The sequence below is a fragment of the Otolemur garnettii genome, unplaced genomic scaffold (assembly GCF_000181295.1).
Source record: "Otolemur garnettii isolate 467f Iridium unplaced genomic scaffold, OtoGar3 scaffold00018, whole genome shotgun sequence".
Lineage (NCBI taxonomy): Eukaryota > Metazoa > Chordata > Mammalia > Primates > Galagidae > Otolemur > Otolemur garnettii.
This window is the reverse complement of record NW_003852413.1, coordinates 22,020,284-22,038,754: the sequence shown is the minus strand read 5'-3', so window position 1 is coordinate 22,038,754 and position 18,471 is coordinate 22,020,284. Positions and strand designations below refer to the sequence as shown.

Below are 18,471 nucleotides of genomic sequence, written 5' to 3'. Positions count from 1 at the left end.
TTGTTTGGCAGGTCCGGGCTGGGGATTCGAACCCACCACCTTAGGTGTACGTGGCTGGCGCCTTAGCCGGTTGAGCTATAGGCGCCGAGCCTGTACTGATTTTTAATGTTGACAATTAATTCATATTTTGAAAATGCTGTGTGAGGGCTTGGTGCTTGTAGGTCAGCAGTTAGGGCACCAGCCACATACACTGCAGCTGGCAGGTTTGAATCCAGCCTGGGCCTGCCAAACAATAATGACAACAACAACAAAAAAAATAGCCAGGCATTATGGCAGGTGCCTATAGTCCTAGCTACTTGGGAGGCCAAAGCTAGAGAGTCATTTAAGCCCAAGAGTTTGAGGTTGCTGTGAGCTGTGACACCACAGCATTCTACCCAGGGTGATATAGTGAGATTCTGTCTCAAAAAAAAAAAAGAAAGAAAGAAAGAAAGAAAGAAAATGCTGTGTGAGTAAAAGAATACATATCTGGGGCCTTCAGTTTGTCTCCTGAGTGGGCTGTAGGATGAGGTGAGCCTCTCCATCCTGGGCTGGCTGTGGGCAGCCTAAGAAGTCTTGGGTTGCTAAAAGGCCAACCAGCATCTCTAACCTCTCTCTCTATAGGTGACATGACTCTCAAGGTCTCTAGCAGAGATCTGGGGCAAAAGCAGCACTAAGCTATCGCCAGAACAGAATCCTGCAATCTATCCCTCTTTTAGACACTAAGTTCATGCCCTGTCTTGGCCTCAGCCTTTATCTTCTAGGTTGGATTTGGAGCCCTTGCCCATCCCCTCTACTCCCCCATCTCTACTTGCCTTCAGGTCCTGGGGAGAAAGCAGGACATCTCATCTGCCCAGCCTAATGGGCACTGTGGTCCATCTCACGCCTGCTGGGTTCCATAGTCTCAGGTAACTCCCCCTCACAGAGGGGGAGGGTGGGATAGATTTGGAAAAGGGAATAGGGTCAGTGGTGACCACACTTTGTTAAAAAGTCCAGAAATACACAGCCAGCCAGACCAGCTGGTGGATGTTGACCTCAAGACAGGAGGCCAAGGGGCCCAGCTCCTCCCTGGATGGCAGGCAGCAATGCCTACCCCAAACAGGCCTGGGCCCAGGGCCAGGGTCAGTGGAACGTGTCTGACCTGGACCGGAAACTGTGCCTCCTGAAGGTTGGGGTCGGGGTTGAGGCCTCTGGCACGGGGGTGGGCACAAGAGGGTCCGGCTCTGAGGAGTAGGGAGGCACTATGGAAGGTCTCAGGTCCAGGGGGGTGGCCCCCATCTCTGCTGCACCCACACTGGCCGGGCAGTGGACCTCAGCAAATGTAGTATCCTGGAGGCTAGGTGGTGGTCTGGACACACAGGAAGAGATGCCTGGCGACCTCAGGTGGGGACAAGGAGGAGCTGGTAGCCAAGCTGAGACTGTTGGGTGGCCTGAGGGAGATAGTCTGGCCTGTAGCAGACCCATGATGTGCCGCAGCTCCTGGCTAAGCTGAGATACTTCCTGATTGAGACGGGAGATCTGTTGGAAACACATCAAACTGTTTCACAGGTGTCACAGTAACAACCAGTGACACCCCCTCCACAGTTTACAAAGCTCCTTCACAACCACTCTCTCTGCTTGGGGCCACCCTGGGAAGAAGGCAGGGAAAGGGTCATAGTTATTTTTGCCTAGATGTAAATATCCCAGTCTCTTTCAAAAAAAGATTTGGGGCAGCAGATATTGCTATTTCCCACCCCCTCCTTTTACAAGTTGTAGAAAAATGTTCTCACAGAGGCCACACAATTGTGATGAGACAGGCTTACTCTCAGACGATCTTGTCATGCAAGCTCAAGTATCTGTATTAGTGGTTTTCAAACTTTAGTGAGTACAGAATAAACTGAGAAACTTCAAAATGCAGATATCTGGGTCCTACCCTAGATATTCCAAATTGGGTGAGGTCCAGAAATCTGCATTTTAATAGGTTCTCTGGTAGTTCTGACAGGCACTCAAGTGGCTTAGAAGAACAGAGGGTTGCCTGAGCCAGTGAGCAGAGAGGCAAGGCTTGCTCTGAATCCTGCTGCACAAGGGCCCGCCCCTGCCCAGGTGTCACCCTCTGGGATGGCCGATGTTTATCAGAACAAAAGAAAGGCAGACTCCCAGGGGCTGGACCTGCCTCTGTGATGGCAGTTCTGAGATCCCTTGGGCAGAAGGTGGAGACAGCTTCTCCACGCATAGAATCTGGGCTCTTCCTGGCCAGGATTCAGACATCTGGGTCCAGGTCCCCTACCTCTGGCCCCCACATCTCTTTAACACTCAGATGTGGAGTGTAAGGGAAAAGGACTTATGCACCATGACTGGGTATGGGCAGGTCCCTAGCACCACAGGCTACCACAGTGGTGGAGGGGAAAGAGATCCTCTTTTCAGGCTGGAAAACCTGAGCCATTGTGTGTGTGTGTGTGGGGGGGGGACCAACATTACTGAGCACCTATGATGGGCCAGGGATAAGACCAGGCATATATGCACTCTCATTTCATCCTCAAGACGCTGGGAAGAATATAATATTATTCCTCCCAATTTTATAATAGCTGAGGACACTGAAGTTCAGAGTGGTTGTGGAACTTGCCCAAAGTCATCCAGCTATGGTGAATATTTGAATTCAGGACTGTGGCTCCAGAACCTGAAATGCTCCTGTAACAGGCACTTCTGTGATCCTGAGATGATATTCTCCAAGGTTGGAGGGGAGCAGCTGGACCAACCCACCTCCTGGTTTAGCCTGCAGATCTTTTCCTTCACTTCCTCAGCCTCAGTGGCCATTTCCCAGCTGGTCCTGATTCCTGCAGGCAGAATGAGGTGAGGGGATGCAGGTGAGTTAAGGAAGCATGAACACCTGAGCCTGCAGCTTGGCCTAGACACCCTCCCCCCCCCCCCCCCCGTCCCTAGGTAGGCAGAGAGCAAGGGGAGAAAAAGCTCTGGGATATGGGAAATGGGAAATCCAAACTCCTTAGGCTGGTTTGGAGGCCCTACAATTCCCCAGCCTCATCTTTCTCACCACCACCCCCAGATTTAGATACAAAGTCTCTCTTTGAAATGTGAATGTAACATTCCTTTGATTTTCATACCTTTAAACAACTGTCTTTCTCCACCCTTCAAAATCCTACCTACTCTTGAAAAAGCAACTGAAGTGTCCTCTTCTCTAGGAGGCAGAGTTAGGGGCATCTTCCTCTCCTATCACAAAGTCCTGTTCTTGTCTCAGTTGAGGTATTTAGCACCCAGTTCTGGAATTGGTTATCTATGTACACATGCGTCTCCCTTGCTAGCCTGACATGGGCCAGGTCTGGTTTACCTCTGTATTCCCAACACGGCCCCTGGCATGTGGCAGGCTCCTACTACCTACTACAAGTGAGATAGCTGGATAGATGGAAGGATGGATGGATGAACAGATGCCTGAGCTGCAGTCTATCTTACCTGTAGGGGGGGCCTGTGAGCGGGGCTTTGAGTGTTCAGGCCTCCTGCTGAAGCGGAACGTAGGGGCCTCAGCTGTGCTGCCAGAGTCCTCAATGCCATCCACTATCCTGGGGACAGGGCGGTACTCATCAGCACCATGGGAAGGGCAGAGGGCCAGAGCGGGGCAGGCAGAGGCTGAGTAGGAGCAGTAGGGCAGGGGTGGGGTGAGGAGCAGAGGCCAAAGCAGATGGGGATGCAAGCTGTGGCTGAAAGGATAGAGTGGGCAAATGGGGCAGAGACAGGAAGGAGCACTATTTGGGAGAACCCTAGGGAGAGGGCCCAGAGAAGGTTCTGGAAGCCAGTAAGCGTATGAGGGAGGCAGAAGAGGCTGGCGTCTCACCGGGGACTGAGGTCCGGAGGTCCAAAGGTTCCCAGTGAGGGAATGAGAAGCTGTGGGGGCTTCCAGGAAGCAGAGCACCTGGGGGGGCCATGAGGGGAGGGGCTGTGGCCCTGGCCAGCCAGGGCAGGGGATGGGGATAAGGAAGGAGAGGAGACCAGGGCTGAAAATGGGGGCAGCTCCTCGCCCAAAAGGCTGACCAGAGAGCCTCGAGGCCGTGCTGGGCTGAGGTTGGGCAGCAGGAGGGGCCGGCGAGGCCTGGGTCCACCCCCAGGCTCTGAGCCACCCTCAGTCTCTGTGATGGATGGCAGCGTCTTGTCTGAGGAGGAGCCAAGGCTTTCTGAGCGGGGCTGTGGGCAGAGAGGGCAGCTGATGTCGCTGGACAGAGAACAACAGTCCCCTTCATTAAGCAGCCGCCTTTGCCCCAACCTCTCCTACCCCCTGCAGCCCTGGAGCCAAGGAGAGGCCTCCCACCCTCTGTGCAGCCACAGCCCATCCAAGAAGGGGTATTACCTGGGAGAGGCGAGGGGATCGGGAAAAGCGGCCAAGGCCCTGTGGGGACATAGTGGGGTTCAAGCCAACTCTCACCTCCCCACTGCCCTAAGGCAGACCCTCATCCAACTCAACACTGTTATGGGGCTTGGAATGGGGCCTTTCTGTGGAACTGAATCAGATACCACCTCTGACTCAAGTCACACTGGGTAGCAAAGTGAGATTGAAAGGCAGCAAAAGACAAAAGCTCAGAGCCTAAGGTATGGTGGGCTCAGGAAACATTTAGTGAATGGGGAAGATCCAGGGGACAATGCCCAGTCAGGACAGGGACTTCATGGAGGATGCCAGGAGTGGTGCTGTTTCCAAAGGAAGGGTCCTCTGAAGAAATCTGGATGAGGCGGGGGGTGGGGGGGGGTGGTCAACAGGAGGTGGGGCAGTAGAGCTAAAAGTAGAGGGTGATGAGAGGTGGGCCATGGAGCTAATGATGGCATTAGGGTCAGGAGGTCACATAGGGGCCTTGGAAAAGGGTGCCTGGGTTGATGGATAATATTTTCTGAGTAGAGGGAGATGCATAAGACTCTCCATCCAGGAGAGGTTTGCTCTGAAGGAAGGGACCCTGGAAGGGATGGAGGCTGTAGGAGGTCTACATACACTGGTGTCAGAGCCCTGGCGCAGGTTGAAGGTGAGGTCTCGGGGTAGGCCAGCCTGGAAGGCAGCCCCATACTCAGGATAGAGCTTCAGGACCTCAGCCAGCCCTCGGCTGCTCAGCTGCTGCAGGCCACAGTAGGTCAGTGCTTTTACATCGGCACTAGTCTTCAGCACGCAGCTTGGGCCTGTCCCTGACCCAGGCTCTTGCCCTGGCTCAGGGATGTCTGCTCCAATCAGGTCCCCCTTTCCTGTGGGGATGGGGATAGTCAGCTGGGGCAGCAAGACCAATAGGATATTGGGGAGAGGTAGAATGGATTTAGGGGATGGTATGTTTGGAGGATAGTTAAGGTGGGACAATCAATGAGATTAATGGAAATAATCGGCAGAATTGGGAAAGTGTCAGTGGAGAGTGAGGGGTATGAGTAGGGCTAAAGGAATGCTCAATGTTATTGGATGATCAATAAACAATGGCCAGAGGAGTCAGTTAATGGGTAAAGGTCAGTGGAATTTAGGGTTGTTGGGGAAAGATCAAATGAGTTGGGGGATAGTCACTGGAAAGGTTGATGAATTAGAGCATGGCCAAAGAGATTAGGGGAAAGTCAGAGGGTTAGAAGGGATGGTCAAAAGGGGAATGATGGGGCCAGGTGCAGTGGCTCATGCCAGGAGTCCTAGCACTTGGGGAGGCCAACACAGGTGGACTGCCTGAGCTCACAAGTTGGAGACCAGCCTGAGCCAGAGTGAGACCTTGATTCTAAAAATAGCCAGGCACTGTGGTGGGTGCCTGTAGTCCCAGCTACTTGGGAGGCTGAGACAAGAAAATCACTTAAGCCCAAGATTTTGAGGTTGCTGTGAGCTGTGATGCCACAGCACTCTACCAAGGGTGACAAAGTGATACTCTGTCTCAAAACAAAAACAAATACAAAAACAAAAGGGGATGGTGGTAGGTGAAGAGACCAAGAAAGGGTATTCCAGTCCACTCCTAGCACTCTGGGAGGCTGAGGTGGGAGAATCCCTTGAGCTCAGGAGTTTGAGACTACTTGAGCAAGAGCAAGACTCTGACCCTGTCTCAACTAAAAATAGGAAAATAGGCCTTGTAGGTGTAGTCCTAGCTACTCGGGAGGCTGAGGCAGGAGGATTACTTGAACCCAGGAGTTTGAGGTGTCTGTGAGCTAGGCTTACCCCATGGTACTCTAGCCTGGGCAACAGAGTGAGACTCTGTCTCAAAGAAAAAAAAATGGGGTACTCCTCACTAGGAATTCCAGATATTAACAAGGGCAGTGCCATTCCCTAAATTCCTGGCCATTCCCAAGACATCTTTGGAGGGTTCTGGGGTAGATGGTGGGTGGTGATGGGGTCCTCACCCAGGATGGCCAGCACCATGTTGTCTCGGAGCACCTCAAGTGAGCCGGAGCAGACGTAGTAGTGCGCCTGCAAGGCATCCCCACGGCGCAGCAGGTACTCGCCAGGAGCGCAAAATGAGGTCTTGATGTGCAGCGAGAGGGCCCGCAGGCAGCCCCTGCTTGCTGTTCCGAACAGCGGCAGCTGCAGGATCTCCCGATTCAGATGCATAGCAATGTCAGCTCTCAGCTCGTCTGGGAAGTCACGCAGTAACTGCATAAGGGGCATAGGTCACTCTAGCCATCCCCCTGCAGCTACTTCTTGAGTCTAAAAATGTGTCCAGCTATCTTTAAGGTGAGAACTCCAACTTGCCCTCTGCTTTGAAGTCACTCATTCCAGACCTTCAGGATGACCTCTGTGGGTCTAACCTTAATTTTGTTTGCTATGTGAACCTGCCAAGCCAATTTCTGGGGCACAGATCAGGTTTATTGTTCACTCTATGGCTACACACACTCATGCATGCCCTGGTTGCTCAACCTCATACATTCAAGAACCATCCCCAGAGGGTCAGCCTTCAACAAGGAACCACGAGACTAGAAGTCAGCTCTGCTCTTAAATCCCTTGGGCAATCCATTTCCACTCTCTGGGCCTTAGTACTCCCATCTGTAAAACATAGAGTTTTGCTAGATTTTGAGCATTGACAATTACCTCTTAGGGACAAACTTAACATGCACATTTTCATCTTCATATTATGAAGTGCCTTGGTCACTTTGGCATATTGACCTCTCTCTTTTTTCCCACCTGGGCTCTTCTGAGGGACTCCCTTCCTGTCTTCCTCCCACCTGTCCAACTGCTCATTCCTCACTTCCTCTCCAGACCCCTCTTCCTCAGCTCACCATCTCTCCTAACTTTTCACACTCTCCCTGCAGAACAACCAGTCCCATGATTCCCCCACCACCTGTGTGCCTCAACCCCTAACTCTGGGTCCTGACCTGCTTTCTAAATCCCTACTGGGCGATCCTCCACACCCTCCTTGTGGACCAACTCTTGACTCTCACCTTCATCCCTAAGCCAAATCGTCCTCCTGGAATGCTTCCATCCTGCCCCCATGACTAAGCCAGAAACCTGCACGCTGAGATCCTCCTGGCAACCAACCAGAGATCACCATGGCTCTCACCCTCAGAAATACTTCAGCAATCCTAGTTCTCGCCACTCTCCAGCGTAAGCGTTTTGTAGGATATAATCTAAGCCCAAGAGCTGGGTCTCTCTCCTTCCTCAACAAAATTCAGGCCCCATTCCTGAGGCTGACTGAACTACTTTCAGTTCCTTTAATTCCCTCTGCTCTTTAGGGGCACCACTTCCGGACTCATGTTCCTATTGTTCTTTTCTGCCTGGAATGGCTTCCCAGTAGCAGGGAAGTAGCAAGCCAGTCCTTTACCACGCTCCCTCTGCTGTGCCACCCTGCCTGACTCCTCTGGCCAGACACAATGAGGGTTCTACTGCACCAACATTCCTCCTCCTTCACAGCCGTTCAGCTCTCTGAACTCTTTGTTCATCCCCTACCTCCCTCACCATTCTGGGGTCTCCCTGAGAGCCAGGGCTGAGTATAATCATCTCTAAGCTCCCAAGGCTGGCCCAAAGCAGCTTCTCAGGAAATGTTGACTAAAGGGAGAATGGCATTGGTAGAGGCCTGAGCTCCTTTTCAGCTCCCATATTCCAGTGCTAAGAAAAGGGGATAGGGATTTGGGTGGACTCGCGCCCTTATGCCCAGCACCCATTTGCCCCCGTTGCAAATCCAAGGGCGGCGACTCCATCCCCGCTGCACTGCCACACCGCAAGCCAGGGGTGGGCCAGGCCTCTGCTCTCTACCTCGTTGGCGTCGATGCCGCTGTTGACAGCCCATGTGGTCTGGAAGTACTCGAGCATCCGCTGCTTGAGCGCCCGCGGCAGGCGGTGCACGCGGATGAAGTCCTTGAGATCCTTCATGCGGCTGTGGTAGAGTGAGCGGCGCGAGTACATGCGCTGGATGATGGCCGTCACGTTCCCGAACACCACTGCGTGCATCAGCGCTGCAGCGGGGGTAGCGGGCAGCAGGTAAGAGGCGGCCACCCCTCCAGCCGCCGCCTCTGCTCCCAAACCCACCCTGTCCTGGACTGGTCTCTGGGTTCCTGGCTCCGGGCAGGAGAGAGAGTGGGCTCTTGCAAGCCTACCTGGTGCCAAGCCCTGGGTTAGGGGTGGGGAATAGGAAGTGGTGCAGAAATGGGTCAGGTCCCATGCACCTACCATGCTCCCACCCCCATTAGGTCATGAACTTGGGTTCCTCATTCCTTTCATAAGAGGCCAGGCCTTTTGTGGTCCACCCGCTCCAGGTGAGGAAACATCAGCAAATTAATGCGTGACTGTCTGGACTTGGGTAGACAACTTGGGCAGACACTGCCCTTTGGGGCCTCAGTTTCTCCATGTGCACGCTGTGCTTCACAAAGCCCCCCTCCCTTGTTGGGTGTGGCCTCACCGCCTATGAGCATAGTGCAGATGGAAAAGATCTTCTCGGCGTCAGTGTTGGCGCATACGTTGCCGAAGCCCACGCTGGTGAGGCTGCTCAGCGTGAAATAGAGTGCAGCGATGTAGGCACTGCGCCTCGATGGGCCGCCCGCAGAGCCGTTGATATAGGGCACCTCCAGCCGCTTGCCCAGCTCATGCAACCAGCCTGTGGGGGGAAGCATGGAGGAGCCTTGGCTGGCGGGTGCACAGTGGAGAACCGGGCTTTCCTGAGCTGGCTGGCTTGACCTTGGGCCATTATTTACACAGTAGGAGGGATGGTGTGCCCAGGTTGGCACAGGAAGTGTTTGGAGCAGCCTGTGCCAGTGCCTCCCGTGGTGAGTTGGTAACAGTTGCAGTCCAAGGCCACCAACTCCCTACACTGCTGACTAGTCAGGGGGCCCTTAAACTCTCTAATATTTTATTGTGCATCTCTTATGTACAAGGTGCTGGGGACTTGATCAAGCCAGACACTTGCTCTGCCCCAGTAGAACTTATAGTCAGGAAGGGAAAGAGACATGAACTAAATCATTACAGGTAGGAGGTGAGTTACCATATAGGGTGTGTTAGGAATCCTACCAGGTGAGGGAGAGCCAACCCAGTTGGCAGTTGTGGGGTGGGAGGGATGGTTTCTGGGGGGGATCTTTTGGGACAGGGCATTTTAGTTGAGATTGCAAGGAACAGGAAAGTCACCTAGGTGAAGAGATAGGAGACAAAAGAGGGAAGATGCCAGAGAAAAAAACATGATTGAGGCCTGACATGAGAAAGCAGTATATCCTGGGTTTGGGAGGGAGGCTCACATAGATGCAGCATAGGGAACAGGGGAGAAAGGGAAAGCAGGTGGGGACAGAGAGGGTGCAGTGCTGCCCACAGTGAGCATGGAGTGTGGACTTCATTTGGAGGGCAGTAGGGAGTCACTGAAAGAGTCCAGGCAGGTCAGTGTTGATTCTTGGAAGACCAATTTGGTGAGGAAGGGGTTGGGGGGGGGGGTGAGATGGGGGCAGGGAGGTCAGTAGAGGCTATTGCATAAGGTTGAGTGAGAGAGGAAGGTGGGTGGACTGGGAAGAGACAAAGGGATGGAGAAAAGAGGCCAGACTCAAAGGTATCCAAGAGGTGATATTGATGTGGTAGGCTAGGAGTGGGGCAAAGGAGAGAGAGGTTGTCAGGGATGGTGCCCAGGATCTGACATGCCTTTCAGGAAACATTGAGTGCCTTGGGCTGTCTCCTGGCCAGTCGCTATTAAGCCTGGAGAGGGAGGGACTAATGGGGGCAGAGAAATGACAGGCCAAACTCTTTCTGGGGCTGTGCACACACTGCTCCCTCTGCCCAAAACAGTCCTCTGCTATCCAAGTGTTTCCTACACTGAATTTTGATCATCTATCACTGGTCTTATTCCCAGCTAGGCTGTGAGTTCTCCTCAAAGATAGAGCCCTTATCTGCAAATCGGTATTCCCACACCTGATCCAGAAAGCATTCAATGTAAGTTTGTTGGATGAATGGAGAAATTGGGATGGTAGGTGTGGGTACTGGTGGAGGCATTAGCTTGGGGACAGGACAGGTAGACATATGGTCAGTGACAGTTTGGGGTCAGTGGCTCACCAATGTCCCAGAGCAGCGGGTCATTGGCCTCCATCTCCCGGCGCCCGATGACATACCAGATGCAGGCCATCCAGTGGGCAAGGAGTGCAAAGACCGACATGAGCAGTGTGAGCACCACAGCACTGCACTGCGAGTACCGCTCCAGCTTCTGCAGCAGCCGCAGCAGCCGCAGCAGCCTCACCGTCTTCAGCAGGTGCACCAGCGAGGTCTGTGGAATGTGGTGGGGGCGGGTGTCAGCAGGCACAGTTCATCAGAGCCCTTACACCTCATCCCCTCTCAGGGCCTTCCCCCCTCCACACATACTCTGGAGCCAGGCGAGGCTGCAACAGGAAAAATATCCCTGCTGTCCTAAGAAAGTGGCCAGGAAATGCACCAGGGAGAGAACAATAATAAAATGAATAGGGTCTAAGACTTAGTGCTTTCTAGAAGTGCCAGGCACTGTGCTAAGCAGTAATCTTCGTTTAAACAAACAAACAAACAAAAAAACAGGCGGCGCCCTTATTCAGTGGGTAGGGTGGCGGCCACATGCACCCAGGCTGGCAGGTTTGAGCCCAGCCTGGGCCAGCTAAACAACAATGACAACTGCAACAACAACAAAAAATATAGCTGGTGGGCACCTGTAGTCCCAGTCACTTGGGAGGCTGAGGCAAAAGAATCACTTAAGAGTTTAATATCACAGCTATGAGCTGTGATACCATGGCATTCTACTGAGGGCAGCATAGTGAGACTCTATCTCAAAAAAAAAAAAAAAAAAAACCCTCTGCCTGTAGTCCAATTATCACTATAGTTCCCAATTTGCAGATAAATAAAGAAAGGCTCAGAAAGGCTAGTGACTTACTCAAGGTCACAGACCTAGGTAATGATGAAGACTCAAGATGGGTGTGTCTGAGCTGCCTGACACTAAAGTCCATTTTGTGCTGTGGGGTGATCAGAGTCAGGATGATCTCTGCAGAGCCCTTGCTCCAAGCCTCAGTATCATAGGCATAATCAGACGTGGACAAAAGCTGGTTGTCAGTGATAACAGTTAGCAGTTGTAATGGGGACTGTCTCTGGAGATGTGGAGAAGCACGGTAGAGGTCAGGATAGGCAAGAAGTTTGAGGACTAGGGAAGATTTAGGGCTCCTTCCCCTTTTGGAGCAGTTGTAGATGAGAGAGTCACATGGGAGAGCTGAGGACAGGAGTGTAGGGACTGAGGGAGCCTGGGCTGCAATAGGGGATGATGGAGCTAATGGGGCCTAGTAAGGGTACTGTAAACATTCACTAATATTACTGCCATTACTGTCTTCATTGTGTTGTTAATACTTCATCTAGCTCTTCAATCTTGGAGATGAGGGAGCTGAAGGGGGCTTGTCTTCTGAGTGGGGCAATTTAGCCATGAGGACTGGGGCTCTGAGGCAGTGCCCAGGGAACTTGGTGTGAAGGCCCCTCACTGTCCCTTCTGGGACCACCAGTAGCATCCCCCCCAGCTCTGGCCCTACCCTGCTCCTGAACCACCTTGTATAATTACCTTTAGTTTTAGGTGAAGAGCTGGGAAGGAGGTGGCTCTGATTTCCACATGAGCCCTCTCCAGGGCTTAATGCCTAACCTCAGCTCCCAGAGCTCTTTAGCTGCAAACTCAAGTCCTTCCCCAGTCATCTGCCCCAGCACCACTCCCTTGGGACCCTCCTCTCATTCTCCTTAGACTAGAATGTTGCAGGCGTGCTTCTGTCTAATCAGCAGCACTGCCAGTGCCTACTGGTCTTGTCTCTGTCTGCCTCACTCTGGCCCCAGCAGTGCTCCACATCCCACTTTAAGCCTGACCACACAGGTACCCTGGCTATCAGGGAAGCAGGGTGGTATGTTGGAAAGAATACTAGACCACGAGTCTAGAGTGCTAGTTCTAATTGCCTGCCTGGCACTGCCAGCTGTGACTTTGAACAAGTCCCTTAACCTCTCTGAGCCTCTGCATCTACCTCTGAAAAAGGATAAAAGAATCTGCCCCAAATGGGTGGTAGGAGGTGCCCCTGTAATGATGTGTGTGAAAGACTAGTGAACTGTAAAGTTCTCTCAAAGGTGCCAGAGGAGTGGGAACTCCCTCAGGGGAGGGGCAGAGGGCTCTCTGTGGCTTTCCCTCTCCCCTGCTGATACTGCTTGGTGGGGACAGAAGGGTGAGTGCACTCCTGGGGAGGGGTGGGGAGCTCTGCTCAGAATGGCTGGAGCCTCAGGGCAGACATACACACATGCACGTGTGTGGAAACTTGCACACACGTGTGCACAGCTAGAAGAAGAGGCCCACAGCCCGTTGGCGGCTAGTTAAATTCGGCTGCGTGTAGGTGGTTTCCTGCTATAGCTGAGTGCAGCAGGGAGAGCACACAAGGAAATTGCTCCCCACTTCCCTAGCCAACAGGCAAGGGGGTCTGGGGACACAGGGCAGGACTGCCTCACCCTGGACTTAAAAAGACCTACCATCTGCCAGCCGCGTCTACAACTGGGCACTCAGAGCACCTCCAGGTAGTCCCCAGGGAGCTGTGAGGATATGAGTCCTGGCATTCTCTGCCTCCAAATCTACCCCACGGCCCCTACCTCCTTTTCTTGGCTTACTATGCTCCCCCTAAATGCTCTCTCTCCTCACCTCCTGCCAGCCAAATCTTACTCACCCTTGAAGGTCTAGCTCTACTCCCACCTCCCTAGGCACCCTTCCCAAACCACTCCAGCCTCACAGCTGTCCAACTAGGGTGCTTTTGCCTCCCAAGTACTGGCCAGGTTTCAGGTCATTTGTACACATGCTCATGTTCTAGACTGGAATTCCAGGGTCAGTCCAGCCCCCATGTGGCAATATGTAGGTCCCACCACCACTGTTCACCTCTTCTATCCCTAACGTCCCCTCCGGTATTCCTGCCTCTCACCAGTTTAGCTGTTCAGAGGCTAAATCCATGTTCCTTTTCCCTACAGTGACCAGGCCCCACACAGTGCTCTGCAGACAGCTAAATGCTCATCAGTTGTTTGTTAAATAAAAATGTGAAAAGTACCACTCATTGGCATCAGACCAATGCCGCCTTGGTAGCCATAGTTAGCTTTTCATTTGTCTCAGCTTCCCTCAAAGATTGTGAGCTAAGCTCCCCAAGAGGGCTGACCTTCTCATATTCTCCCAGTACCTACCTAGCCCGGGGCTATGATTATGACAGGTACTTGATAAATATTTGCAAATGGATTGATGGCAAGGACTGGATTTAGGGATTGCCCTAATGGGAGAGGCTGGGCTGAAGTTGGGAGGCTAGGTTGTATGGCGGATGGGTATCACTCACCACGGTGATGTTGAAGACATAAAGCAGGTCAAAGGGTAGAGCAGCAATAAGGTCAATGAAGAACCAGGTGGCCAGATAGTGGAGGCCAATGGAACGAGGAGCAGAGATCACCTGGCCGGACTGGGACACATAGGTGGTGCGGAAGTTCAGGATGATATCTGGGGGTGCAAGAGGCTATTACTAGGGGGCCTTGGCCTGAGTCAAGGAACTAGGAAAGCTGGGAACAAGCCCTGGAGAGCCAGGATGGAGGAGGAGGCAGGAATGGAGGAGGAGAGGTCACAGGCTGAAGGCTACAGGGGACAAGGGACAGGGCACATGGGCCACTGGGACTTAAAAGACTCAGAAAAGGATGAGCTGTGAACATGCCTGGGTTCTACAGGCCCAGGATGGAGTGAAGCTTGGCCAAGCGGGCCCCCCCACAGCCCACCCACCAAGGTGGATGAGACAGAGGGTCTGACCCAGGATGAAGAGCATCTCCACAGCGATGTCACTGACAAGGGTGTGTCGGGAAGTGATGGGAGTGTCATCATCGCCCGAAAAGCAGACGTTGTAGGGGACGGTGACCGCAACGTAGAAGGTGGCAAGGAGGATGAGGCCATCCCAAATGGCCTTGGGGACGCTGTAGTGAAGGAGGAGGCAGCGAGACCCCCCCACGGAGGCCACTTTGTACTCGGGCACTGATGGCTTTGGCTCAAACACGTTCTAAGGGGAGAGGGGTGGTGGTTGGGGACACTTGTGGGATAGAACCAAGGCTGATGAGAGGGAGAGGCAGGGACGGGGAAGGTGGGCACTGCAGGGGCAACCATGGGAGGAAACAGAAGGTGCAGAAGCGGGGTTCAGAGGCTAGCACTGACATTCCTTCCTTCTGCCCAGAACCCTCCCTTTTGAACCAATTGTGTTTTGTGGGGAGTATTTATAAGGCTTGACTCTCACCCTATTTGAGAAGATTATAACAAATCAGGCATATGCCTTGGCCTGAGGGGGTCACTAACTTCTCTCTCAAATTCCTCCTGTTCAGTGGGGTCTTTCTCTCCAGAACCACAGCAACTTGTGATTTCATCCTTCACAATATATCTGTATCACCCAGGGGTAGGGATGTAACTGCTGCTACAGCACCATCCTCATGACTTCATCAGAGCAGAGTAATGTCAATCTCTTGAAGCAAGGAAGAGGTGGGCAGGGGGATATGAGATAGAGCAGAGGTAGTACATGGGAAATGGATGGACAAAGGAAAAAGCCTATGGATGGAAGCCAATAAGGTAAACAGAAAGACTAGCAGGGATGCCTCAGAATCAAGGCAGGAGGTCTTGGGAGATGTTGGGATGGGACTGGGACTCACATTATTGGTCTTCACGCCTCCCTGGCTCCGGCGTCCAAAATGGCTAGTTAATCGGTGTAGGACCGTACGGCTCTGCCTTCTGGCAGACTGAAGTTTTGAGCTGGCTCCTCTCCTACGGAGAGAGTTTTCTGTTGGGAAGAAAGGTAGGGAGGTAAGTTACAGCGTGTCCCATGAGACTGGGTAGGGAGAGATTTTTGTGTGACCTTGGGCAAGGACTTTTGACCATTCATGCCTCCTGCTCAGACTTGCAGTTTACCATGATTACTGTCCCCGTGGCCTCCTTGGGGGCCAAGTCCTGGGCTACCACTCTGAGTGATGTCCTTGAAGGAAAAGAGGAACAGCACGACCTGTCCCATCTCATTCTTGATGGGCAGCATGTCCAAGAGGCACCAAAAGGCTGAGCCTAGAGGAATGGAGAGAGAAAGGGAAAAGTGTGAACAGCCCCATGACCTGCCTGCCTTTCTCCCTAATGTTCCTTGGTTGTAGATATAGGCAAAGAACAGCAAATGTTCAGTGCTAAAAGGAATCCGAGGTATTCTGTTAGCTGGTGTCTTCATCTTTCAGATGGGGACACTGAGGCCCAGAGAGGGTTAGGGATCCATATGGGTAGCTTGTTGCAGTGTGAGCGTGAGCACCCAGATGTCTACCGTGCCCAGTGAACATGGGTGCAGCCTGGGCTCTGGGCAGAGCTACAGGGCAGGTTCAGCCCCTCACCATCCTTGCGGTAGAAGCAGATTTCAGCCCGGTGCTCCTGGTGGCCTTCTAGGGCTTTATGCAGCCGCTGCAAAGCTGGCTCACTGGTCTCCGGACCGTAGAGGAAACGGCAGCTGCAGGTTTTCTGCATGACCTCAGTGCGACCGTAGCCTGTGAGCTCACAGAAGCCGTCAGAGCAGTAGACAATGGGAAAACCTCGTGGGCCTTGTGCATTGGCCAGCAGGAAGTTGCTGTCTGTGGGAAGAAGAGGTCAAGGTCAGCACAAGGCCAGGAGTGGGGAGCTAGCTCCCAGGTAGGCAGCACCTCCTTTAAGCTGTAGTTAGAGGTCACAGAACCAGAAGCTTCCTAGACATCCATAGTGTTCCTAATTCCCTTTGGGGATATTCTGAAATGAGAGGAAGAAGAAATGGAGCAAAGGGACAAGGATTCAGTGGTGGCCTAGAAGTGAAGCAGGGACTACAGGGGTGTTGGGGGAAAGGAACCCCAAGAGGTTATGCAGTCTATCTTCCTGCACTGGTGAACTGTCACTGTAGAAAGTAGCATAGTGTGGTCAGTAGGAGCCTGGGCTCCTGCACCCCTCCCCTGCCACTTACTGACTGTGTGTCCTTGGGCAAGTCAGTTCTATCTCTTCTGTGTCTCAGCTTCCTTATCTGCAAAGTGGGGCATAATAGACTTTCCTCACATGGTGGTTGTGTGAGCTACTGAGTTAACTTGGAGAGAACATGTCCTGGCATATAGTAAAAGAAGGTGAAATGATTTCCCACGTTCATTTTGCTTTCAAAGACACCATGTTATCATCCCAATACAGAGTGAACAGGGCAAAGATTCTGGTGATATCATACCCATTTATTTTACTGATAGGAATCCAAAGGGCATTGATTATCCAAACTCACAAATCTCCTTGGTGAGGGGGGGAAGACAGGTATGAGTTGTGGCCTTCTTCCCTGCCTTCCAGGAAAGGTTCACTTTTTTTTTTTTTTTTGCAGTTTTTGGCTGGGGCCAGGTTTGAACCCACCACCTCCCATACATGGGGCCAGTGCCTCCTTTGAGCCACAGGCGCCGCCCAGGAAAGGTTCACTTTTTAGCATCCCTTTAGCTATTTGAAAGGGGTCTATTCCCAGTGCTCAAAGTCTGACAAGAGAGGCACTGAGGGTATAGCTCCAGCAACCCCCAGTAGCAGAACCCAAACTGGCTCCCTCCAGCTACAATGGGTGGGAGGCCACAGGGAGGCTCCTGGGGCCAACCAGGGACAAAGTCTCAGCTAAGGGATGGGTCCTGAGACACAACTAGTCCTGGGGACTAAGAGGTGTGAGTGTCTGCGGACTGATGGGGACCCTGAAGGTGCCTGGGAGGCACTGAGCTCTGGGCTCAGCCTCTTTCTTCCATCCCAGGGCCTGTTGCCCCGGTGATGGGCGCTATGGAAACAAGGGAGGTGTGGGGGGGGGTGGAGGCGGGTAGGGCCCCGCGGCTCTGTTTCCGCCCTCGGGTACTGCTCCCCCACCCTCCAGGCCACCGACAGGGTTCCTGAGGGAGGCAGGTTCCAGAGCAGGAAGAGGGAATGGCGGGAGAAAAGACGGGTAAGGAGTGGTGTGGCTGTCCAAGGTGCTGAACCTGGAACCCAAGCTAGGGTGGGCGAGCAGGAAGTTCCCTCTGTCGCACGGACTGCCCCCCTCCTCCTGCCTCACCCACTTCATATACAGACGCCCCACGATTTGGAGGCGTGTGACCTTAATGGAAGCTGGGTCTTGTCGAAGTTCTCCTTTTTTATGGGGGAAGTGGGAGCTGGAGTAGTCTGAGAGTAGACCCCAGAATGCTCAGCTACTTCATTCCACTTCCGTATCTCAGATACCCCCATCACACCCCCAGCACCGCACTGACCAGGAGTGGGCGGCTCCCAAGGCTCCTCCTCCGTTTTGTCGCACAAAGAGCCTCTCCTGCCTGGAGTCACACCCCCTAACCTAGGCTCCCCCATACACCGCCCCCCGCTCCGCCCGTGCTCTAGGCCCTTTCCCCTGCACCCCTCGAACGGCACTCCCGGCCCTGTTCCTTTACGAGAAGCAGCTCCAGAGTTCCTAGACTCTCAACTCCATTCTCTCTCCTCGCCTGGGACCGGAGGATGGGAGAGTTTCACCACATTCAGGAGACCCCAGCTGGCCCCCAAGGAGACTTGGCTCTCATCTTGAGACCCCAGCCGCAACCTACGCCCCACTCACGCGTGCCGTCAAAGCGGGTGACAATGGTGTCCAGGAAGGTGTTTTGCGGGGCCAGCAACCCCTTCATGACCGGCATGGCCCCAGGGCACGGGTTCGAGGTGCGGCGCCGGGAACTCTTCACCGCGGCGGGGCCGGAGGGGGAGAGCTGCCGGCGGGGCCGGGGCGCCCCATGCGCCCGCCTGCCTCCTCCCCTCCCTCTCGCTGCCGCTGCCGCCGCCTCCTCTCTGCTCCAAACCCGTAGTTCTCGGCTCCGCTCTGCACCGCCTAGGTCCCCCCCACCTCCCTACGGGCCAGGTTCTTCCCCTCGGGCTCGGCCCGCACCCGCCACGTGGTCCCGCACGGGGAGGGGCCGCTAGAGACGACCGCACACCCCTAGGCAGCCCTCCTCCCTGAGGTGAGAGGCCCACGCGAGTCTCTCGGGGAAGGAATTAGGGGCACGCCCACCGGGAGGGGAGGACTGAAGTGGTGGGGCGGGGCTTGAAGGAAGACACGCCCTCTTTCCGAGTGACC

The 18,471-nt window shown here is 53.6% G+C and overlaps 1 protein-coding gene across 1 annotated transcript; it reads right to left on the bottom strand.

The window, feature by feature from the left end:
* Positions 1–1,098: 1,098 nt before the first annotated feature.
* Positions 1,099–18,037, bottom strand: KCNH4 (potassium voltage-gated channel subfamily H member 4). The gene is made up of 16 exons (XM_012803011.1): positions 17,962–18,037; positions 15,749–15,982; positions 15,291–15,437; positions 15,035–15,162; positions 14,154–14,397; positions 13,696–13,853; positions 10,412–10,619; positions 8,787–8,981; positions 8,144–8,343; positions 6,298–6,547; positions 4,940–5,184; positions 4,310–4,348; positions 3,800–4,146; positions 3,421–3,527; positions 2,716–2,789; positions 1,099–1,494 (listed from the first exon to the last, which is right to left on the bottom strand). The coding sequence occupies exons 1-16, from the start codon at positions 18,035–18,037 to the stop codon at positions 1,099–1,101; spliced, it is 3,048 nt and encodes a 1,015-aa protein (XP_012658465.1).
* Positions 18,038–18,471: the final 434 nt, after the last annotated feature.

Bases quoted from the DNA above. Each gene is read 5' to 3' on its own strand.
- KCNH4 (XM_012803011.1), bottom strand. From the start codon at position 18,037: ATGCCGGTCATGAAGGGGTTGCTGGCCCCGCAAAACACCTTCCTGGAC. The intron at 15,983-17,961 runs GTGAGTGGGGCG...TTCTTCCCACAG, and splicing joins CACCCGCTTTGACGGCACGC to ACAGCAACTTCCTGCTGGCC. The intron at 8,344-8,786 runs GTGAGGCCACAC...CCCCCGCTGCAG, and splicing joins CTGCACTATGCTCATAGGCG to CGCTGATGCACGCAGTGGTG.